Raw genomic sequence first — 24,255 nt, 5'->3', positions numbered from 1 at the left:
TTCTGAGGGAGTGACACAGACAGTGTGACTTTCACATCACGACAGTCAGAGTCCAGCGCGACTGCGGGGGTCATAAATCTCAAGTGTAAGTGTGCATGATATTAGTCTCAGTGCCACACAGACAGAAAGACAAGAGAGTGAGATGCGTATAAAAGCTGAGACAAAACACAGACCAGATGGAGGGCAGTAAGACACGGACAGCTGGCTCTTTTGTGCACTAAAGTGTCTTCCTCCTGCACACAACATACTGTCAGAGACATGATTCAAATCTCATACCTTGCAGCAAAAGAACCTCATTTGGCAAACGCAGGCGAGACTATATCAAGAATTTAGTGACTGCCTTTATGTGGCAGTTTTTGTTCACCATTATTCACACTTCCCACTGTCACACAATAAAAGGCTTGTTATTTTCCTGCCGAAGCACATCTGTTGGCTTCCTGGCATTGAGCTGCTTCTGCATAAAGGGCACTACGAGTGTTGAGTGCCGTGAGATTGATGAAACGCAGGTAACTGCACAACACTCGCTCGTTTAGAGGTCAAGTGTGAAGCACTGAAACAAAACTGCATAAATAGTCATTGCTGTCAAAGTTAAAATACTGTCCCTGTCTGCCATTAGTCAAGTCACAGAGATAGCTCCGCCCCACATGCACACCATTGGCTGAGCCAGTGTTATGCCACACGCCCACCCAAGACAATGAAACAAACAGATTCACCACGAAAAAAAAAAAAAAAATTAAAAAAGGTAAATGCAACTTTTTAATCACACAATTAAGACTTTTTTCCTTACAATTGCGAGTTTATATCTCACAAATGCTCATACTTGCGACATCTCGCAAATTCAGATTTTTTCCCTCAGAATTTCGACTTTACATCTCAGAATTGTGACTTTATTTTCTCAGAGTTTTTTTTTTTGCCATGGAATACAAATATAAAAAAGATACTTGTGACTTTTAGCTCAAAAATAACTTTTTTTTCTCACAAATGCAAGTTATGAACTCATAATTGTGAGTTTATATCTCATAATTCTGACTTTTTTTCTCTGAATTGTTTTTCCCCCCCGTTTCTGCTACAGAATAACACTAAAAAAAGGTCATTGCGATTTTACAATTCTTACTTTTTTGCTCGTAATGTGAGTTTATATATCACAATTCTGAAAAAAGTAAGAACTGTGAGATAATTGTGAGTGAGATATATAAAAAGTCGCAATTAAAGTCACTTTTATTTTTATTCCGTTGTGGAAACAACCTTTCATAAGAGCTTGATCTACTATGAAATTTAAAACTGCCTCCAAAAAGAACATTAATTGAAACTACACTGCAAAAACAGCCCCGAAACCCACACAATTGTCCACATTTACACGTCAATGACGTGGAGTGGGTGATCAGAAACATCACCTGTCTGAACGTCCTACACCTGAATCCTCTGAAAAGACTGAAAGTCAGATGATCAAACTAACAGTATCACAGTAATCTGAGTGTGAAGACTCTTCAGCACTGATATACTAATGCAAATGACATAGTTTTGAAGACGAGACCTTCAGGCTGTGCATGAACTTTCAGCCCATTTCACTTGCAAATCACCTCGTTTTTCTCGTCTGTCCTGACGGTAAAGGCATTTGTGGAAATGCAACATTCAGGATGTTTGTATAAGTGACAAAACCCCCAAAAGAGCCAAAAACTGGGCTTGACGCAGCTGTGGATTGACCAAACATTTATTAAAAACAGATTAAATATATATATTTTAGAGTTTTATCACAAAATGTATCATAAGATGAGTTTTACTATAACCTTTCACATTACAAATGAGATCTGCAGCACTTGATTATTTAAAGCATTTAAGTAAAGGATGCTGAAAGAAGCAGGCCATCATTTCTCTGAATGAGATATTATATGATGTATTTTTTTGAAATCCAGAAGAAGAAGAAAATCGACAAAAACAAATACTGACCATAATGAAAATGTAATTGTTTGATATTTCATTGTTCTGGTTCATCTTTGTCTGCTTACCCGGAATCACAGGAATGATTAAATACAAATATCATCTCACTGAATGTAGTTTATAATTATATTGTATATTGCACTGTAAAATTAAAAAAAGACACCTAAAAAGTTCATTTCAGTTTTCACATTCAAATATCATGAAGTCCACACACCAAGTTCGCAGGCACCGATATATCTGTGGGTTTAAAAACAAAACATGGTTATTACAATAATGTTAAAAGAACACAATTTTAGTCCTCATTTCCCATCAAATGAAGCTTCAAACACACGCAATAAGAGCAAAACGACACACCCCGTCAAACCCGACCCAACCATCTTAGTCATAATGACTGATAGATACATGTTTTCACTCATTCCATTATAACGGACCCCTACGGCACATTTAAAGGGATAGTTCATCCAGAAAATAAATTCGTCATCATTTACTCATTTGCATGTTGCTCAAATCTGAATTACTTTATTGTCGTAAAAGACAAAAGAAGAATTGGGTTTGACACCATGACAGATGTTGTAGCCACTTTGAGTGTGTGAAAATGTGAATGAGCACTGAAATCTGGGTCTGTTCATCACACAAAATATCATATGACTTGGAATATAGTGACAGTTGTGGTCACAGATGTTGAATTATTTATGTTACACACAATTAATAACATCATACAGGTGTGGAATGACATGAGGGTGAATTGTTGTTTTATGGTGAACTACTCCTCTGAGATATTTGAAAAGCTACGAATTATTACGATTTTTTTGTTTTGTTTAAAGAAGTATCTTCTGTTCAACATAGCTTTACGTTTAGCTGTTTTCTATTTGAATATATTTATAAAAATGTCATTTATTCCTGCGATCAAAGCTGAATTTTCAGCATCATTACTCCAGTCTTCAGTGTCACATGATCCTTCAGAAATCATTCTGATATGCTGATTTGATGCTCATTTTATTATTATCAGTGTTGAAAACTGTGATACACTACTATTCCAAGGTTAGAGATAAGATTTACAAATAATTAATTAATACTTTTACTGGCAATAAATTGATCAAAAGTGACAAAGACATTTATAATTTTACAAATAAATCCTATTTAAATAAATGCTGTTCTTTTGAACTTTCTATTCATCAAAGAATCCTGAAAGAAATGTATCATAATTCCCACAAAAACATGAAGCAGCACAACAGTTTTCAGCATTGAAAATAATCATAAATGTTTCTTGAGCAGCAAATCAGCATATTAGAATGATTTCTGAAGGATTATGTGACACTGAAGACTGAGTCGGAGTTACATTGTAATTATATTCAAATAGAAAACATTTATTTTAAATTGTAATAATATTTCAATATTTATATAATGCGCATATAAAATGGTGTAACGGTCCTAACAGTGTATTGTAACTGTACATGCAGCATAAATATACTGATACTCTACCTATTTTTTTAGGTTTGGGGAGATTGAGGTTGTTCATGATGTTCACAAACTCGTCCAGTGTCTTTGTCAGCCGTGGATTAAACTTCTTTTCCTCTTCTACGGTGGACACAGTCTGGCCTTCAGCGTTCAGAGTAGATCCAAACAAACAGGAGAAGAAATAATGCACAAAACAACAAAGAGAAAGTGAAATATCCCTACTACTATTACAAACTTTAGTAAATAGTTGTTTAATTGTTTAACATTGGTGTCTTTTATCAGATTACTCAATGAAGCAGCGGTTTCCACACAGTTAAAGTGGTTTTAGACTTTAGTTTCCCATGGTCTTCAGAGCGACTCATAGTTTAATCCTGTAAATCACATACCCTTGTAGTCGTGTGCGGGGTAGATGAAACAATGTGCAGGCAGGGTGAAAATCTTCTTATGGATGGACTCGTACAATCTCTTTGGACAACCTGAGAGAAGACAGACGAGGAGCTTTACTGTCTCGCCATCGTGTGGCCATTTCAAGTACTACAAAAACAAAGGCAACATGAGCACAGGGAAAAATCCACAAACAACTATTAGGGCTAGATGATATTGTGAATATTCACTAAATACCATGATATTACTTTACAATTTTTTTTACAATTGATTTTATTCTGCTTCTTATTTGGGTATTACATTTTCTAAACAGTTTGTCATTTGACTACCTTCACAATCAATGTAGGTACATAGGCGTTTATGACTGTGTTGTTATATTGGTGCATTTAAATGTAAAAGATTAAATCTTATTCTTCCTTGTGTACATTTAGAGAAAAACAGTATGAAAAGATTGTTATGACCTATAATGCTTTTTTAATTTATCATCTTTCTTCAGTGTGTGATGTTGCTGTTTGAGCATGAAAAAGGTCTGCAAAGTTACAAAGCACAAAGTCCCTCCAGCGGGAGTTATTCTCTGTATCAGTTCACACTGTTTCTGAACTCCCTGAAACGCCTCCATTGTAGTCTTGAGTTTTTTTCCGGGAATAAGCACTTCACAATATTCATAATTGTAATAATTTCCGCCCAAGGAATATGCAAATAAAGGGGCGTGGCCTGGTTGAGTTAGCTAGTAGTGTGTTGAAACTCTTGGTTATGGTAAGGGGAGTGACATTTCCAAAATGCGCTCAAAGCAGCTGACCAATCACAACACACCATTCCAGCCAACCAATCAGAGGACATTGAGCTTTTCAGAAGGAGGGGCTTCATAGAGACAGGAACTAAAAAGAGCAATACTGACAAACTGTGAAGAGAAGTTGAGCAACAATGTCGAAAAATACTGTTTATTGAACATTAAAGCATGAAAACCTATTCTAGTAGAGCCCAAAGATAAAATCAAGACTGTAAAAGGGCATAATATGGCCTCTTTAACAGCTCCACAATGGGAGATTCGCTCAATCAATACTGTATTTCTGTAATCCTAACGCTTCGGTCACCTTGCTGAAAGTCTGTCCGTCCGCAGCCCCGGATGAGGATGGCGTCTCCGGTGAAAGCCATTCTCTGATCTCCAGTGACGTACGTCAAACATCCATCCGTGTGTCCCGGGGTCTCTCGCACGGTTAGACACTGAAACGGACCAAAAGCCAAAGTTCTGAAAGGAGTAATAATCCTATCAGCAATTTATTTATTATATAACCTGTTCAACTCTCACTGACTATGATAAGCATGATAACAACACCGTAAAACATCAACACAGCCTTTATGTTTTTCTTCACACAATTCTTAACAAATGAACTATCATAAATAAACTAAGCGTAAATGACCTGTTCATGATCCTGTTTTTAAATCCGACTGGATTGTAAGGTTTAATGCACTGCCCTGATCACTTGCAATATGAATATTATATATTATTTAGGTGATATTATTATATATTATTTAATATAAATAAACATACTGTAAATGGCCCGGTCATGACTTTGTTTTTGAAACAGTATGGATTTTAAAATGTATTGAATAGCCCCGGTCAGGTGTAATCCTTCATACATGTTTTCCGAAAGTGATCCGGTCTCCCTCTGAGAGCAGTATGTCCGCAGTGGCTCCGCTGTGTTTGGAGATGGCACTCTTCAGTCCAAACACCTTCTTCTTCAGCAGTCCAGTGCCAGTGATGTGATCCGCGTGACAGTGAGTGTTCACTGGGAGAGAACATGCACAGACAGGCATCATCAAACTGACAGTAGACCAGGCTGTTTTTGCATCTATTTCATAAATGGAATATAAAACCAGGGCCTAAAATGAACACTTGCCAAGCTCCAAATGCGAGTCAAAATCACCATTTTACAAACATCCAAAGTGCGCGCCCAGAAAGCATGTCTCAGACAGCATGCAAATACTAAACTGAGCTCTTTCACGTCTTCTTGCGCTTGAGAAAAAATCTCTCACTGCTCTAGACTGAATAACTTTTGTAACTTTAATAAGGATGCTTAATTTATACAGTGAAGACTATGCAGTGTTATTTAACATTTGCTTACTTTATTAAAATTCTGTACCTGAAAACCACTGTCAGACCTACCTGAAAAACCTGAAAAGCAGTTTTTCCCCCTCATTTGTATCTTTCTTATATTGTATTTATTGGTGCTTTTGCTAGTAATTTGATTATTTGTTCTTATTTTATTACTGGCTGTTAACTTGTCTTTAATATTGTTTTAAATGTACATTAGTTAGGCTAGTAGTTTTAGCTGTGGTCTCAAAATTGGAATAGAGAATTGTGAATTTTAACTGGTATCTAAAATTTAGTTTCGTGGCTCCGGCCATTGGCGGCTGATGCATTTTGCCAGTTTAAGGCCCTGGATAGAACGATAGATGGATAGAACGATAGATGGATAGATTCACCGGCCACTATGAGTTTAAGTCCCAGTTGATTGATGAGCTGCAGGTCTCTGTCCACTGTTTCCAGCACGGGGTCGATCAGCACGGCCTCTCTGGTGTCCGTGTCGGCCAGCAGGTATGTGTACGTGCTGCTTTCAGATTCAAACAACTACAGGAACAACAACATCATCATCATCAGGACTGTCAGAGTGAGTCAGCTGAATGTGTGTGTCCAATAACATTCCAGTCATATCTCCCTCAGTTTACTCGTTACATGCAGCTCACACACACACACACACACACACACACACACACAAAATCAACAGGGTAACTATTATTTCTGACAAAATTACATAGTGAAATTTCTTTGATCTAATTTGATATTTTCCACCACTGATATAAAACAAATTAAAATGACAAATTCATTTTAGAATAACAGGAAGAAACCGAGAGAGAGCTTTTACAGAAGTAACGGTAACACTATACATAAATATACACTATACACTATAATAAATAAGGTCCCATTAGTTAATATTAGTCAATGACTGCAATAATTAATATTATCTAAAAATCAGCAATTTATATTTTGTTACAGTATTTATTAATCTTTGTTAACATTAGTTAATAAAAAAATACAACCGTTTCTTGATAGTTCATGTTATAACTCAGGTCCATTAAATAATAAGAAAAAACTTTTGGTTTTAATAATGTATGGTAAATGTTGGAATTAACATTAACTAAGATTAATACATGTTTTTGAATATTGAGTTATTGTATATAATATTGAGTTATAACTTACCTGTACACATAGTAAATGCATATATTGTTCATTGTCTATTTTGTATATTGTTTATTTTATATATACAGTGAGGAAAATAAGTATTTGAACACTATTTTGCAAGTTCTCCCACTTGGAAATCATGGAGGGGTCTGAAATTGTCATCGTAGGTGCATGTCCACTGTGAGAGACATAATCTAAAAAACAAAATCCAGAAATCACAATATATGATTTTTTAACTATTTATTTGTATGATACAGCTGCAAATAAGTATTTGAACACCTGTCTATCAGCTAGAATTCTGACCCTCAAAGACCTGTTAGTCTGCCTTTAAAATGTCCACCTCCACTCCATTTATTATCCTAAATTAGATGCACCTGTTTGAGGTCGTTAGCTGCATAAAGACACCTGTCCACCCCATACAATCAGTAAGAATCCAACTACTAACATGGCCAAGACCAAAGAGCTGTTCAAAGACACTAGAGACAAAATTGTACACCTCCACAAGGCTGGAAAGGGCTACGGGGAAATTGCCAAGCAGCTTGGTGAAAAAAGGTCCACTGTTGGAGCAATCATTAGAAAATGGAAGAAGCTAAACATGACTGTCAATCTCCCTCGGACTGGGGCTCCATGCAAGATCTCACCTCGTGGGGTCTCAATGATCCTAAGAAAGGTGAGAAATCATCCCAGAACTACACGGGAGGATCTGGTCAATGACCTGAAAAGAGCTGGGACCACCGTTTCCAAGGTTACTGTTGGTAATACAATAAGACGTCATGGTTTGAAATCATGCATGGCACGGAAGGTTCCCCTGCTTAAACCAGCACATGTCAAGGCCCGTTTTAAGTTTGCCAATGACCATTTGGATGATCCAGAGGAGTCATGGGAGAAAGTCATGTGGTCAGATGAGACCAAAATAGAACTTTTTGGTCATAATTCCACTAAACGTGTTTGGAGGAAGAAGAATGATGAGTACCATCCCAAGAACACCATCCCTACTGTGAAGCATGGGGGTGGTAGCATCATGCTTTGGGGGTGTTTTTCTGCACATGGGACAGGGCGACTGCACTGTATTAAGGAGAGGATGACTCGCATGTATTGCGAGATTTTGGGGAACAACCTCCTTCCCTCAGTTAGAGCATTGAAGATGGGTCAAGGCTGGTTCTTCCAACATGACAATGACCCGAAGCACACAGCCAGGATAACCAAGGAGTGGCTCTGTAAGAAGCATATCAAGGTTCTGGCGTGGCCTAGCCAGTCTCCAGACCTAAACCCAATAGAGAATCTTTGGAGGGAGCTCAAACTCCGTGTTTCTCAGCGACAGCCCAGAAACCTGACTGATCTAGAGAAGATCTGTGTGGAGGAGTGGGCCAAAATCCCTCCTGCAGTGTGTGCAAACCTGGTGAAAAACTACAGGAAACGTTTGACCTCTGTAATTGCAAACAAAGGCTACTGTACCAAATATTAACATTGATTTTCTCAGGTGTTCAAATACTTATTTGCAGCTGTATCATACAAATAAATAGTTAAAAAATCATACATTGTGATTTCTGGATTTTTTCTTTTTTAGATTATGTCTCTCACAGTGGACATGCACCTACGATGACAATTTCAGACCCCTCCATGATTTCTAAGTGGGAGAACTTGCAAAATAGCAGGGTGTTCAAATACTTATTTTCCTCACTGTATATATATATATATATGTATATATGTATATTTGTATTATCTGTCTTATTTGTATTATCTGTCTGTATTTGTATTATTTATTTGTATTATCTGTCTGTGCACTGGAAGCTTCTGTCACCAAGACAAATCGGCAATAAAAGCTCTTTCTTTTTCTGAACTGTGGAGAATTAATAAAATGTTGCAATTTGTTATGCATTTGCTATGGACTGTCATTTAAAGATGCTAAAACGTCAATACATTTTTTAGGAGTTTTGCTTCACAGTGGTTTCAATGTTCCTTTGTTTTCATGCTAAACATACAGAAGTCATAAATATGTTTTTCACACTTATTTTAGTGGACGCATGCCAGTTCTGCTCAAGTTCACATTCACACAGGTCAGGTGTTCAGAATCTCATAAAATATCAACATCTATTGCAGATTTATTGTTGTAGAAAACTTTAGGTCACATGATGCGAGATAAGTTCCTGCACACTTTATGTGTCTGTATTTCACTTTGTCTTTATCACTCTCTCTGGTTCTCATTCAAAACAAAAACATACACACTCCTCATGTCACATGAATAAAAAACTTAAACTAATTTGCAGAGCACCACAAGCCCCGCGCGCTCTCACCTGTCTGAAGAGCGGGGCTCCGGGCTCCATCAGTCCGCTGTAGAGTCTCACTGACGCCGCCGGGCCTCTGTGAACGATCACCGGTGCTTTGCAGTTCCACAGCCGGATCGCAGAGCTCACTGCAGGCTTCAGTCTGTTTAAAAGAGCTGCACTCATTTTACTTCTGTGTGCACGTCGGAGTCTCCACCTTAAACCGGTATAACGAGTCTCAGATCAGATCACTGAAGGACCTTGGGTCGTCAAACTGTAACTTAACTGTAAACGAGCGAGTGCCATGGCGAGTGCACGCCTCCTTCCGGGATCTCTGCAGATAGTGGGGGCGCGTATTATTTAGCAAGAGACGTGAATTGCTCATGCATGGGATCGCTTTATGAATGAGCTAATATGCAGTATAGACAGTAGTGTCGATTTCTAATGTTTATGAAAATCTAAAGTGATCACGGGCACTGACAAGGAACTTTGACTTGTCCGCGCATGCGCATCAAGCTCGTGTGTGCAGCGCTGCCACTTGGCGGTGGGATGCCGAGTGAACTTACGAGAGAAAACTAGTTTTTGGTTTAAAAACAAAACCTAGCCTACAAATAACCATTAGAGAACGTTTTGTTAAATTTTTTTATTAGGGTGTCACAAAAGCCTTCTGACAACATAGAAAAACAGAAACTAGTTCACAAAAAAATAAGATCATTTTGATGAAATGAAATGAGAGATTTCTGTCCCTTCATTGACAGCTTAGTGCCTACCACTTTGATGCTTCAGAAAGTTAATAATGAGATCGTAAAACTAATCCATATGAACTGAGCGGTTTAGTAAAAAATTTCGGGAGACTCAGATTGAACAGATTGAATTTAGGCTTTTATATTCACATGTAAACATTCATCAACTCACACATCAGTTGTGATAAACAGAAGCTCAAGCATGTTCGCTTGGCGTGCGAGAACCACTGAGGTTCATTCTCGTTTTACACAGCATGTTTGAGCTTCTGCAAGAGGTTTGTTCTTGTGTGTCAAGCAGGTTTGGTTAAGCTTCTATTTATGTTCGCTGATCAATGTTTATATTTGTATAAAAGCCTAAATTCAATGTTCATCATATAAAGCGATTGAGTCTCTTCAGAAAATTTTGGACTAAACCACTCAATTCATATGGATTAGTTTTACGATCGCTTTATAAACTTTTTGTAGTATTAAAGTGGTAGTTGCATAGCTGTCAATGGAGGGACAGAAAGCTCTCAGATTTCATCAAAAAAGATCTTCATTTGTTTACGGAAGATGAACAAAAGTCTTATGGGTTTTGGAACAACATGAGGATGAATAATTAATGACAGATTAATTGAAAACTATCTCTTTAAGGATCAACATCTATTGCATGCAGATAGACTGTAGGCCTATTAGCTAACTTTTTTTTTTTTTTGTCAAACATTGTGAGAAATACTCCAGCAAACTTTAACAAGACTTTACATTTCTCCATTTCTGTCTGTTACCAAAACTGTTTAGTTACATTCTTCAAAATATCTTTTGTGTAAATAATGACAGAATTTATACTTTTGGGTGGACTATCCCTTTAAAAGAATGTTCCTAATCTTATGAACTGATTCCCAAAATAAACCAAACAGAAAACGTGCTAACGTTAGGATAATGTTTCGTATTTGCTGGGGTTCAATAGTAGGAAAATTGCAACGTTTCAATCAATTATACTATAATAACTAAGGGTTAAAATACAATAGAAGCAGCTCACATTCTAAAAGGCATCAAAGCAACATTTACAATTATAGTAGGCGACAATTAATGTTTGATAACCAGAGTAAAAGGTTTTTGAAGTAACCAAATAAAGCTGCTTTGAACTTACCTGGAAATACGCTTGTAAAGGTCAAAGCAGCTGCTGTCCGCTGACCTGCACTTTCAGGTTCTTTGTAGGGAAGTGGGTAATGTACAAATATATTCAATGATCATGAAACACTAAGTGTCTGGAGTCACGTAGGCTCAAAAATATCAATGAGTCTCTGAGGGTCAATTACAAGACGCTTCCAGTGTGATACCAAGCAACAACAGCAGCACACCCTAATTAATATTCATGAGCCGTCTAAAAGATGTAATGAAAAAATTAGATGTTTACCAGCCACTATGAGTGCAAGTTCCAGTTCATTTATGAGCTTCAAGTCTCTGTCCAGAGTTTCCAGTACAGGTCAATCAGCCGGATATGTGATCAGATTCAGATTCAAACAACTATAGAAACAACATCATCATGAAGAGACAACTGTCAGAGTGAGTCAGCTGAATTTACTACGTCCCACATTCCATTCATATCTCTTTTTTATTTATGTATTGTTCTTACATGCCCTTTTCTGAGCTTACGTGACTCCAGTCAGGCATATTAAATCAGCATGAGCCGGTCTGGATGTAAGGATCTTTTATTGCAGCCTATATTACAGAGATGATATCTGCTTCTATTCAAGGTTTCAATTACTGTACAATCTGTATAACAATACAGCATTTTCAAAAGTTATTATCCTTTATGGTGGCCACAGAGAATGCCTTTTCATTTTCATCCTGAAATGAAATGAAATAAATGTTAATGGTTTTTGGACTTTATATACATGCACATTGGTTTTAAAGGAATGTTCCAAGTTCAAATCAGTTAAAGTCTGTGTAAACAGTCTTTTTTGTTGGTGGTGTTTTGTCGTACATATCAAATAAAAGGTACTGGTTTTATAAAGTCATGTCAGGAGTTTGGTTGGTTTATTAGATGTGGTTTATTTTACACAGTCACTCACTTTTTTGCAATCCCCATGGGAGAAATTAATGGAAGAAATAACGCTGCTGAAAAAGTGAGCGAGTGTAAAGTGTAAACAATGTCATGTCTCTTTTAATTCCATAGTGCTTTATACAATACAGTCTGATCAGTATTGATTCCATTTAGTGTCAATGTTACGAAGTTCATCAATTTGATTGTATGCATAAAGTCCTGTGGTTTTACTTTTGTGTATTATGCAGTGTTTTGCCAGTGCATTACAGTAAATTTTATTTTAGGTCAAAGCTTAACTTGAACCCGTAACATTCCTCAAACAGAAGGATGATGCTGTTGGTGTTGTTTGCGTTTACACTGATGTATTGATCCAGCCACTGGAGAAGCTGAGTGATTCTGGTGTAGACGCCTGGTTTATTGCGTCTTCCACATCCTTCTCCCCAACTCACTACACCAGCCAACCTCCAATCACCAGCTTCAGTCTTACACACTAGAGGACCTCCACTGTCACCCTGGAGAACAATCACACAACACACCATATAACAAACACACACACACACACACACACACACACACACACACACACACACACACACACACACACACACACACACACACACAGGATCCTTCAAGGAAATATTGGTAACACTTTACAATAAGGCTCTATTTGTTAACTTATAAAGCATTTATTAATAGTAGTTAAATTCAACATTTACTAATACATTATTGAAATCAAAAGTTGTATCTGTTAATATTATTTAATGGACATGAGCTTACATGAACTATGTTACGCAGGGGCAGGGAAGAGAGATGAAAATATCTCTAATATAAGAGCAGCAGTTTTATTGAAGAAAACACACAAACAAAGATCCAAAACAGCAAAGAAGATGCCAATAATCCATATAGGAAACATAAATCCAGACAGGAATGATGAAATCCAAGCAAGAAACCAAACCTAACAAGGATAATGATAAACAATGGAACAGCTTTACAAGGGGATGTAAAGACAACAACCGACTACTGAAACACAGGGGTATATATACACAAGAGACAGGTGAGGGTAATTATTCACTATAGAAACAAACAACGGTAACTATGGAAACAAAACAAGGGAGCTAAGGAAACAAGGCAAACACAGGAACAATGGGAACAGAAAATACATATCAAAATAAAAGATCTTAAACACAAAACGTGGAAACAAAACAAGAATTATGACTAACAATAAAAAAAATTTTTTTTATTAAATGTTCACAAAAGTCAGTGTTGTATTAGTATCATTGATATACTATTACAATTTTTGTTATTTTTCTTGAATTAGGTTTTATTTGATATTTTCTGCTTTCATTTTCATTTTAGCTAAAGTTTTAGTAATTATGTTTAAATGTCTATATAGTTTTTATTAATGAGAGATGTTGCCTTCTAGCTGAAATAAAATAAGTTTAAATTTAATTTCAGTTAGTTTAATTTACTTCAAGTAATTCATTTTTTTTTTTACTCATTAGTTAATGGTAATGAATTAACTAATGTTAAAGAATGAGACTTTATTGTAAAGTGTTCACTGCATCAAAATATTTCACATAAAATTTACAATTCTGTCATCAATCACTGGTTTTATGTCATTTTCCCTCATGCAGATCAATGAATCAGATTTGACTTTTAGTGAATCTGTTCCTCATTATTATTGTACTTGGAATAATGATGTGCATGAGCATTTTATAGTCTTTTATAGCATTTTATAATTTTTGATGACAGAATTGTCATTTTTGAGCAATCTATCATGTTAATGGATGTGTATACCTGACAGGAGTCCACTCCTCCCTCCATAACGCCAGCACAAAGCATTCTGGGAGTGAGTTGTGAGCCGTACACGTTGGACTGTAAGCATACGGACTGATCGATAACCTGAACTAAAGCCTGTCTCAAGTGTGAGGACACCGAGCCTGTATGAGAGAGTGAAAGACACCTTCACGAGAGTTCGGGAGGCCTGTAAACGCTTCAGAAACATGATCTCACCTCCTTCATGAGTGTAACCCCAACCTGTGACCCAGCAGGGGGAATCAGGAGGAAAAGACTCGCTCAGACGTGGTAAACACACGGGTCTCACTCCATCTAAACAACAGTCAACACATCTGTTCTGAATTACAGAGGAACCATCTGCATTAATATCACTTAAAGTCAACATGACATTTGCACCTATTTTTACTAGATTTTTTGTTTTTTAATACATTCTACCTATCTATACATAATAATACAAAAATAGATCCTCTTTTATTGATACTTTTCAACTGATAAAAAAGGAATCTTTCATTTGCTTTGAATTGTTAACAAATATCAAGATCAGAAGAGTATTTCTTGCTCTCTGTCAATCACAAAACACATTATGTATGTTCATACGAAGATAAACTAAAATAATAATATTTTAAAATGTATATATATTATTTATATATATATGTAAATAGTAACAATAATAAATAAATATACACATACATATTACACACAACACACACACACATATATATATATATATATATATATATATATATATATACATACATACACACAATCAGATGACGCAAAACTCGGGAGACAATTTTCTATACGCAGCTAAAATTGCTTCACTACATTCACCGGTCTGGCAGGTCTGCCAGGTGTCTGAAAAGGACAATAAATTTGCAAGGTCTTTGCAGAAAGCGGAGACACTGCAATGACAGCAAGAAACGAGGGCTGTGCGATTCTTGTGCATTTCTTTCCTTCACAGCAGTGCGCTTTCTTTTCTCCCTAAAAGCCAAAACTTAATCCAAATCTGCTAGATCAGTGATTGTCATGAAATACAGTCTACTGTTGCTAAACTGCAGGACGTGCTCGATAATAAAAGAATTATTAAGCCGCGAAAGACACACTGTTCTCCAAAAGGCTTTCTGTGCACGCGGATAAGCCAAGTGAACTTTGAGCTTTGGGTTCGTGCATAAATGGTTAAAAACACATACAGTGGTGGTCAGAATTAATGGCACCCCTGGTAAATATGATAAAAAATGGCTGTAAAAAATAAATCTGCATAGTTTATCCTTTTGATCTTTCATTCAAAAAATTCGCAAAAATCAAACCTTTCATTCAAGTAAAATAATTGAAAGTGGGGGGTAAATCACATTATAAAATAAATGTTTTTCTCCAAAACACGCTGGCCATAATTATTGGCACCCTGTTATTAAAAAAATGCCACAAGAACATGTTAACACCTAGAAAAACATGATTTTCATCGGAGTGGGTCTTTAAATACTCTTTGCAATCTCCTTTTGCCAAGATAACAGATCTGAGTTTTCTCCTATAATGCCTGATGAGTTTGGAGAACACCTGACAAGAGATCAGAGACCATTCCTCCATACAGAATCTCTCCAGATCCTTCAGATTCACAAGTTCATGTTGGTGCTTCTTCTCTTCAGTTCAGCCACTCATCTTCTGTGGGGTTCAGTTTAGGGGACTGGGACAGTCATGGCAGAAGCTTCATTTTGTGCTCAGGTACCCATTTTTGTGTTGATTTTGATGTTTGTTTTGGACCGTTTGATGTTTGTTTTGGATCCAACCACGGCCCATTATAAGATTTCTAGCAGAGGCAGTCAGGTTTTGATTTTTTATCTGTTGGTATTTGCTAGAATCCATAATACCATGTATCTGAACAAGATGTCCAGGACCTCCAGCAAAAAAATAGGCCCACAACATATAAGATCCAGCAGTATATTTAACCGTAGGCATGGGGTACTTTTTATCCCTGTTTGCACCAAACACATCTGGTGGGTTTGCTGCCAAAAAGCCCTTTTTTTGTTTCATCTGACCACAGAATCCGGTCCCTTTTGAAGATCCAGTCGTGTCTGACAACTGAATATGCTGGAGTTTATTTTTGGAGGAGCGAGGAGGATTTTTCTTGAAACCCTCCCAAACAACATGTGGGGATGTAGGAGTTGTTTGATTTTTTTTTTTTTAATAGGCTTTCTGACCCCCAAGACTCAACTAATCTTTGCAATTCTCCATCTGTGATCCTTGGAGAGTCTTTGGCCACTCAAACTTTCCTCCTCACCGTGCATTAAGACAATATAGACACACGTCCTCTTCCTGGCAGAATCGTAACATCTTTAGTTGATTGGAAATTCTTAATTATTGCCCTGATGGTCAAAATGGGGATTTTCAATTCTTTAGCAATTTTCTTACATCCACTTTCTATTTTGTGATGCTCAACAATCTTTTGCTGCACATCAGAACAATATTCTTTGGTTTTACTCATTGTGATGGATGATTCAGGGAATTTGGCCTTTGTGTTTCCTCATATTTAAACTCCTGTGAAACAAGAAGTCATAGCTGGAAAATTTCATGTTCCTAGTCACCCTGGTGTGCTAAATAAAGGTCAATATTAATGGGAATATACTTCAGAGATATTTTACTCTACAAAATTCTAGGGGTGCCAATAATTGTGGCCGACATGTTTTGGAGAAAAACATTTATTTCATAATGTGATTTACCCCACAATTTCAATTCTTTTACTTCAATGAAAGGTTTGATTTTTGTGAATTTTTTGAATGAAAGATCAAAAGAATAAACAATGCAGGTTTATTTTTTTACAACCATTTTTGATCATATTTACCAGGGGTGCCATTAATTCTGACCACCACTGTATATATGTCAAAATGTCCGGCTTGGTGAGTATTCGCTTAAACACCGTTGGTTATGTCTTAAGTGAACATAAACAGTTGGGAAATAAGTTGCATGTGTAACATAATCAGGGTTCTGTCACTTCAGTCTAGTTTATTTCTTGGTTTTGTGACAGAGCCCTGACACTTTTGTCTCCTGAGCGTTCTCGAGTCGTGCGCTCACTTGTTTCATGTGCGGAGCGTGGTGTTTGGATCCCGGCACTTCGGTCTAGTTTGGCTTCGGTTCTGTGTCGGGATTCAGACATTCATGCTCTGCGTGTTTGTATTCTGTTGTGTATTCTCTGTCTTGTCGTGTGAGCGTGCGGTTTTCGAGTTCGCTCAGAGTATTGAGTATTGTTGTGTTCTGTGTAGCACACGGCTCGTGTTTACATCGGCCGCGTGCTTTCATGTCGTGTTTTGTCTTGTGCTGTGTTTTACACTGGCTGTGTGTTGTTCTTTGTGTGAACACACGGCTTGTGAGTTCTCATTAGCTGCTTGTTCATGTCTCGTTTTTGTGAGCACATGGCTTGTGATTTGTTTTACTGGCCATGTGCTTGTGTTTTTGTCATGTTTGGTGTGAGCACATGGCTTGTCATGTATGTTTCCTTGTGCCATGTGCTCTTCTGTCGATTGTCTAACCCTACCCATCTTGTTACCTGATTATTGATTCATTTGCCCCACTTGTCCTCCCTTGTTACAGCCTTGTTTGCTCCCTATTTATTCTCCTTGTGTTTGCAGTCCTGTGCCAGATCGTCGTCGTATGTTTCCCTGCTGTGTGGTTCAGTCAAGTCAAGTTAAGCCAAGTCTAGTTGTTCAAGTCTGTCTTGTTTTCCCTCTCAGGGTAGTTTTTGTTTGTATTTTATTTTATTTTACAATCATTAAAAGCCCATCAACTCTGCATTTAGGACTCTGAGTCCTCGCTCCTTCCATCACACCCCATACCTGACAGTATATTGGATCCATGCATTAGGTCTTAAAGTGACAGTAGCCTAATATACCAAATAATATATCAAATATTATACAATTATATCAACCTAATATATCAAAAAAATTAAAAGACAAAGAGAAAATCACTCATTGCTCTGAAGTAGATTTAGTAGGATTAATCTATATTTAATTTATACAGTAAAGACTATGCAGTATTGTTTTACAGTTGATTACTTTTTGTTGATAAAGACTGTTCTGTTTTTTATTTTTATTATTTATTTGACAGGAATAAATTAAACGCTATTGGCTATTTTATTAAAGGGGAGCTGCTCGATATGTCCCGCCCTGTCTTCCTGTTTCAGTGGAAATGACATCAACACTGAATAAAGCTGAACGTTTTAAGGCACTTCAGTGGGCCTTTAAGTTAAAAGAAATTTTGGTAGCACTTTGCAATAAGGTCAGTTAGTTAACATTAGTTAATGCATTAACTAATATTAACTAACAATGAGCAATACATTTATTACAGAATTAATTTTTGTTAATGTTAGTTAATAAAATACACCTTCATTGTTCATGTTAGCTGAAGTCCATTAAATAATATTAACAGGTACAACGTTTGATTTTAATAATGTATTAGTAATTGTTGAAATTTACAAACTAAGATTAATAAATGCTTTAGAAGTGTTGTTCATGGTTAGTTAACTAAAGTAGTTAACTAATGTTAACAAATGAAACTTTATTGTAAAGTGTTACCATTTTTACATTTCACTGCTCTGCTTTTGCATTTTCAAATGCAAAAACACATCCTTTTTTAAACCAGGAATGTGTATTAAGAAAGTAAACTGAGTCAATTTACATGGAACATAAACTTGCAAAATTTTTGGGATTGCAAATGAATTTGCACACAGCTAGTCCTGCCCGAGTGAACATACCTCCCATCTCCATCTCAGTCTGCGTGCGCAGCAGACACAGGTCGTAGTCGTTGTCGTTCCCTGAGAATTGTGGGTGTGGGTGTATTTGCAGTGTGTTGTAGCGTTTGCCCTGAGACGAATCTGAGACACTGACAGTATCAACAACCACGATCCAATCAGACTCCAGCATCATATCATATCTGACAAACAACACAAACACAGCAATGAAAAAAACTTTTCACAATACACATGGTTTCAGCTTTACAGAAAATCATGATGTAAATGTTTATAATTGTTTAACATCTTCACACCTTATAGTCGCATTTAGCAGATTAAAGCTGGTCGATAATAAAGTTGACATTTTCTCTCTGTTGTCTCATACTCACTGTACAAAGCAGTGTGCGGCCGTGACGACCCAGTGAGAAGTAATGATGGATCCTCCACACACGTGTTTGCCACGCCAGTGTAAACTGGTCTGCCACCCCCACTGGTCCTTCGCAGCCTCCGTACCACCAACAATACGCATCCCATGAGACCCAGCATTCACTGCTGTGGAGCAATCTGGGCGACAAAGACCAAGTTCACTTCGACAGGAAGAGACCGTGTGATATCATAATAAAATATCTTAATATATTTCTGATGGTACCTGAGGAAATGTTGACGGTGTTGTTGGCTGGATATTTCACCGAATAGAAGGGCGCCGGTGTGATGGTGCAGTTCGGTGAGCCGCCAGCAGGGGTGTCTCGCACTTTGGTTGGGAAACACACAAACTTCACTAAAGAGGAAAAGTATTGCGTTATCTGACTGTTTTCATGATTTAATCACTGTATATAGATGTATATTGATTTGATTGTACCAGATCACAGTCTTTACTGAGAGCACATGTACCTATAACGGCAATGCAGACCGTGAGGAAGATGAAGGTGGGGATGAGGGTTGTAATTAAAGCCAGGCGTGATGGACATGATGGACAGAGTCTGAACCCAGAGACATCTGTGATAAGAAAACAGAAGGGAATTAAAAATATGTAAAACACATCTATCTATCTATCTATCTATCTATCTATCTATCTGTCTATCTATCAATCCATCCGTCTATCAATCTATCCATCAATCCATCCATCCATCAATCAATCCATCCATCCATCCATCCATCCATCAATCCATCCATCCATCCATCCATCCATCCATCCATCCATCATCCATCCATCCATCAATCATCCATCCATCCATCCATCCATCCATCAATCATCCATCCATCCATCCATCAATCCATCCATCCATCAATCATCCATCCATCCATCCATCCATCCATCAATCCATCCATCCATCCATCCATCATCCATCCATCCATCAATCATCCATCCATCCATCCATCCATCCATCCATCCATCCATCCATCCATCCATCCATCCATCCATCCATCAATCAATCAATCATCCATCCATCCATCAATCTATCCATCAATACATCCATCCATAAATCCATCCATAAATCCATCCATCCATCCATCCATAAATCCATCCATCCATCCATCCATCCAATCAATCAATCAATCAATCATCCATCAATCCATCCATCCATCCATCCATAAATCCATCCATCAATCATCCATCCATCAATCAATCTATCCATCCATCAATCATCCATCCATCAATCATCCATCAATCCATCCATCCATCCATCCATCCATAAATCCATCAATCATCCATCCATCAATCAATCTATCCATCCATCCATCCATCAATCATCCATCCATCCATCAATCCATCCATCCATCCATCCATCCATCCATCCATCCATCCATCCATTTATCCATCCATCAATCTATCCATCAATCATCCATCCATCCATCAATCCATCCACCAATCAATCCATCAATCCATCAATCCATCCATCACTTCACCTGCCCCGTCTGTAGAGGAGTTCTTAGAAACAGTAATGTTAATGCCTCCTTCCTGTAAGATGATCTCTTCTTCTTTGGAGGAGGCTCTAGGGTCTGTGAGGGGTGAGGAGCCACTCTCAGGTGGTGGTAATCGGGGCAGATGTGGCATGAGTGTCGACAGTGTGTAGGGAGCCAGTTCAGAGACTCCCAGCAGCTGGACACAACCAAGAGAGATCTGTGGATGTGTAGAAGTGTACAGCGTAACAGGAGGGAGAGGAAACTGTATGGATGCACTTTCTGTTCCGTATAGAGGGAGCTCTGTCGGCTGTGGAGACACATCTGTGAGATTCGGGACACCCGGGCTTTTTGATGTAGTTCCAGGTATCAAGGTGAGAGGTGCGTCCGTCATTACTGGAGCCGTAAGAAGAGGAAGAGCTGTGTTTAAAAGCTTCGGACAGGTGGACAGCAGATCTGGAGGAATCCCAGTGGACGGAGGAGGACATGTTGGGAAGGACTGCAGAGGCTCCTGGTTGTCTTTTGAAGGGCTGATTTTATAGAAACCCTAAACATAAGAAAATGGCAGAAGTTAATCATGTCACTTATCACTAGGCCTGGACGGACCCTAGACTTTTGTTCACATTCTTTTGAACCGACAGAATTCTAGCCAGTGTTGCTACACATTTTTCATTTCAAATTTCCAAACCTATCTGTAGATTTTTCAGACCATATTTAACATAAATGGTTCGTACAACATTACCAGCAGCATTATATTTGGTGTTTAGTACAGTCATCTGTAATACTTATATTTTCTCTTTTTTATTTTATTTCTCTGACACATCAGTTTGATACTATAGCTTTCCTGTAGCTCAAACAGTAGAGCGTTGGCACTTGCAACGTCAAGGTCATGGGTTTGATTCCCAGGGAAAGCAAGAACCGATAAGAATGTAAATGTGTACCTTGCAATGTAAGTCGCTTTGGATAAAAGTGTCTACCAAAATGCATAAATGTAAAAAATGTACTATAAATGTTGATGAGTCACGATCACCAAACAGCGAAGTGTACAGTCTGATTTAGATAATCATTTGTTCCTTTATCTGTTGTTGGTTTGAGTGACAAATGCACATTTCTTTTAGTGAAGTTCAAAAGAAACTTGTTTATGGTAAAGACCTTGTGCGTCTTGAATCCATTCAGTCATGTTCAACTAAACAAACACTAAACTTTTGTCATGAAAATACTCTGCTTGTGAGACAATTTATTTATTTATTTTTGAAATTCTTAATTTTATAGTTTAGAAAACTGAATAGGGGCAATATTCTTGAAAAGTATTTTTCCATACTTTTTTCATACTTATCCAGACCTGGAAATTACTCAAATCAAATTCCATTCTTTTCCAAACTGCATAGGAACCCTGTCTATCAGAAGACTTTAAACAAGGTAAATTTAGTTAGAAGGACTAATAAGATAATTTTATAACTAAAACATAAAATTAGCCAAAATATTCAATAAATAAAAAGAGAAGAATTTTGTTCATGATGGCCACTACCCGCACTATTGCCAATTTTGTTACCCAGACAATGAAAAAGATCAAATATGAAGCAAAAAAGATGCAAGAAAATAATTTCTGCAACATTAAATGAACCATTTAAGATCATTCAGAAAGCTACACAAAATAGCTATTATAGTTAACCCGAAACTACAAACATAGAACCAATATTCGTTGCTTGAAATAAAGTAAAATATTCTTTAAAAACTTTTTAAACTATAAAAAGTTACTTTATTTCAGCTAATTGCCAAGGCAGTATTTCTAATTTTCATTTAGTTTAACTTTATGTACTAAAATAACTAAAAGTGAAATAAAAATCAATAAAAATATATAGACATATAAAAAATTTATAAAAAATTACAAAAACAGAATTACTAAAACTTTAACCAAAATTAAAATGAAAACCGAAAATATAAAAATAAAAAAACCAATTCAAAATATTAATACAAACTTTAATAGTCAATTATACTAAAATAACACTGCTACAAAATATCATGACCCTGTTTCACATTAACGTTTGACATTAACTGGTTGAGCAAATGTCACTGTGTCAGTTTCCTCTGTACATTAAACAGGATATGAAACACTATTTAGCAATTACACACTCCGCCACCACACGTTAAATGTCATTGCTGTTCAGCTAATGTAAACTCAGCACCAGTTTCTTCAAGACATTTTGATGAATTGTTACAAATACTAAGAGACTATTGTTCTTACCTGGGCAAAAGCCATAGTTTGTGTCAGCTCATGCGTTCAAATAAATGAGGCCATTGTTCTAACAATAGATGACACTATGAGCAATAAGCAATAATGAAAAGAAAAGTGTCAAAAGAACAACAGCAGAGGTGCGGCTCGCTGCATCCACCATCCATTCATTCCGCTGAGATGCTCGCCGTGTCTCATTGTGTCCCAGAGTTGCTCTCTTGTCCTTCACTTCCTCTATTTCAACAGCATTTCATCCGCTGGCATTCAGTCTAAACCTTCAGCTGGTGTCTGACGCTGCTCAGGAATTTTTATGAAGAGTGGTTCGGCTGTAATGGATAGCAGTTGCCAAGGCTGATGAAAAATGCATGCTGATTATTGTTAGACGGGGTCAGAGTTGAGCGACTGAGGGTAAGTTATACTGCGACTGATGAGTCCCAAAAACAACACAAAGCCAGTGACTCAGCACGTACCTACACAGGTTACTGATCATGATGACTGAGGGGAGGAAAAAATCATGTTAGCATCATCTATACTATGCATTGGTTGTGTATACCTGTAGGGCTATGCAGATTTGTATACTAAACAGGCATAATAAAGATTTAAAACATGACCTCATATGGAAAATGTGCACATGTTCGTGTGGTTTAAGGCTGTGAATCCTGTTTCACCCCAGGAGGGTTTTTACCTGCCCGATCACATTACAGGATTCGACCGTGTAAGGTGCTGGAAGTCAACAGGAGACGTGCAATCTGTAATGGGAGCAGTTAGATTGAAAACAAGATTAAACTAACTCAGTTACGACGTCAGATTACACTAAAGGACAAGCCAGGGGAAGGCAAACAAATAAGAAACAGGAGTTTCAAGCGTCACCAGCCTCCTTTGAAATAGGCCCACATATCATAAAACTACAGCTAAAAATTTCCGTTACTTGAAATAAAATGAATGTTCATTTAGTTGAACTTGATGTACTAAAATACTAGAACTATATTGACATAATAAAATCATATAAATATGACAAAAACAATAAATTTACACACAAAAACAAATGCTATAATTGCTATAATAATTTCTCAATGATAAAATAAAACTGCTACATACATTGTGAAAGCTTTTTTTTTTTTTTTTACACCAAAATCAGATTAAATTTAATTAAAACAGATTGAAATGAGCCCTTTAAAAGATGATGTGTATATAATTGTAAGTTTTTAAAATATTTGCACATTTTCAAGTCGTGTGGTAGGGGACAAAAATCTCAGTGGACTCAATATTGAATATTTATCTCATGTTATTTACAGTATACAGTACAGATTCAGATCTTCTGCATGATATTATGTCAGATCACACATTCTCATAGATGCAAAATGATAAGTGTGTTTATTTCTTCTGCCAATTTCTTCTTCTTCTGTCTTACATGTACTGCCAAAAAGGACAAAAAACACCATTAATTTATCATAAAATAGTCTCATATCAATCCTTCTGAAGTCTTCTGAAATCCTTTGTGTGAGGAACAGACCCCAATTTATTTTGTCTCCACAGAAGCACTGAAATC

General features: G+C 37.0%; 2 protein-coding genes across 4 annotated transcripts; both read right to left on the bottom strand.

Moving 5' to 3' along the window:
• Positions 1–1,695: 1,695 nt before the first annotated feature.
• ethe1 (ETHE1 persulfide dioxygenase) lies at positions 1,696–11,578 on the bottom strand. 2 transcript variants are annotated; one of them, XM_084089846.1, is made up of 9 exons: positions 11,428–11,575; positions 11,161–11,220; positions 9,319–9,505; positions 6,268–6,412; positions 5,422–5,570; positions 4,875–5,004; positions 3,783–3,872; positions 3,421–3,537; positions 1,696–2,175 (listed from the first exon to the last, which is right to left on the bottom strand). In XM_084089846.1, the coding sequence occupies exons 3-9, from the start codon at positions 9,472–9,474 to the stop codon at positions 2,129–2,131; spliced, it is 834 nt and encodes a 277-aa protein (XP_083945972.1). In that variant the 5' UTR covers positions 9,475–9,505; positions 11,161–11,220; positions 11,428–11,575; the 3' UTR covers positions 1,696–2,128. The 2 variants fall into 2 exon arrangements, with proteins under 2 accessions (XP_083945972.1, XP_083945971.1); XM_084089845.1 differs by having other exon boundaries at positions 11,161–11,578.
• A 127-nt stretch (positions 11,579–11,705) lies between these two features.
• On the bottom strand, positions 11,706–23,237 carry LOC311067222 (uncharacterized protein). Of its 2 annotated transcripts, XM_084088944.1 has the most exons (10): positions 22,719–23,237; positions 20,480–21,020; positions 19,463–19,567; positions 19,221–19,349; positions 18,961–19,135; positions 18,596–18,774; positions 14,071–14,166; positions 13,855–13,997; positions 12,414–12,569; positions 11,706–11,861 (listed from the first exon to the last, which is right to left on the bottom strand). In XM_084088944.1, the coding sequence occupies exons 1-10, from the start codon at positions 22,731–22,733 to the stop codon at positions 11,808–11,810; spliced, it is 1,593 nt and encodes a 530-aa protein (XP_083945070.1). In that variant the 5' UTR covers positions 22,734–23,237; the 3' UTR covers positions 11,706–11,807. The 2 variants fall into 2 exon arrangements, 1 of the variants encoding a protein (XP_083945070.1); XR_014603198.1 differs by lacking the exon at positions 13,855–13,997 and having other exon boundaries at positions 11,708–11,861; positions 22,719–23,201.
• Between the last annotated feature and the right edge of the window lie 1,018 nt (positions 23,238–24,255).

This window comes from Abramis brama (genome assembly GCF_963993115.1).
Source record: "Abramis brama genome assembly, chromosome: 17".
NCBI lineage: Eukaryota > Metazoa > Chordata > Actinopteri > Cypriniformes > Leuciscidae > Abramis > Abramis brama.
Note: the sequence above shows the minus strand (reverse complement) of the source record. Positions and strands in the feature narration are given on the sequence as shown.

What these genes read in the sequence shown, in the direction of transcription:
- ethe1 (XM_084089845.1), bottom strand. Translation starts at nt 9,474, where the DNA reads ATGAGTGCAGCTCTTTTAAACAGACTGAAGCCTGCAGTGAGCTCTGCG. An exon ending in GGATCACTTTCGGAAAACAT is followed by an intron (nt 5,005 to 5,421) that starts GTATGAAGGATT and finishes GGTCCGTTTCAG; the next exon opens with TGTCTAACCGTGCGAGAGAC. An exon ending in ACGGACAGACTTTCAGCAAG is followed by an intron (nt 3,873 to 4,874) that starts GTGACCGAAGCG and finishes GTCTTCTCTCAG; the next exon opens with GTTGTCCAAAGAGATTGTAC.
- LOC311067222 (XM_084088944.1), bottom strand. An exon ending in GGTCTGCATTGCCGTTATAG is followed by an intron (nt 19,350 to 19,462) that starts GTACATGTGCTC and finishes TTTCCTCTTTAG; the next exon opens with TGAAGTTTGTGTGTTTCCCA. An exon ending in GGCTGGATCAATACATCAGT is followed by an intron (nt 11,862 to 12,413) that starts GTAAACGCAAAC and finishes ATTTCATTTCAG; the next exon opens with GATGAAAATGAAAAGGCATT.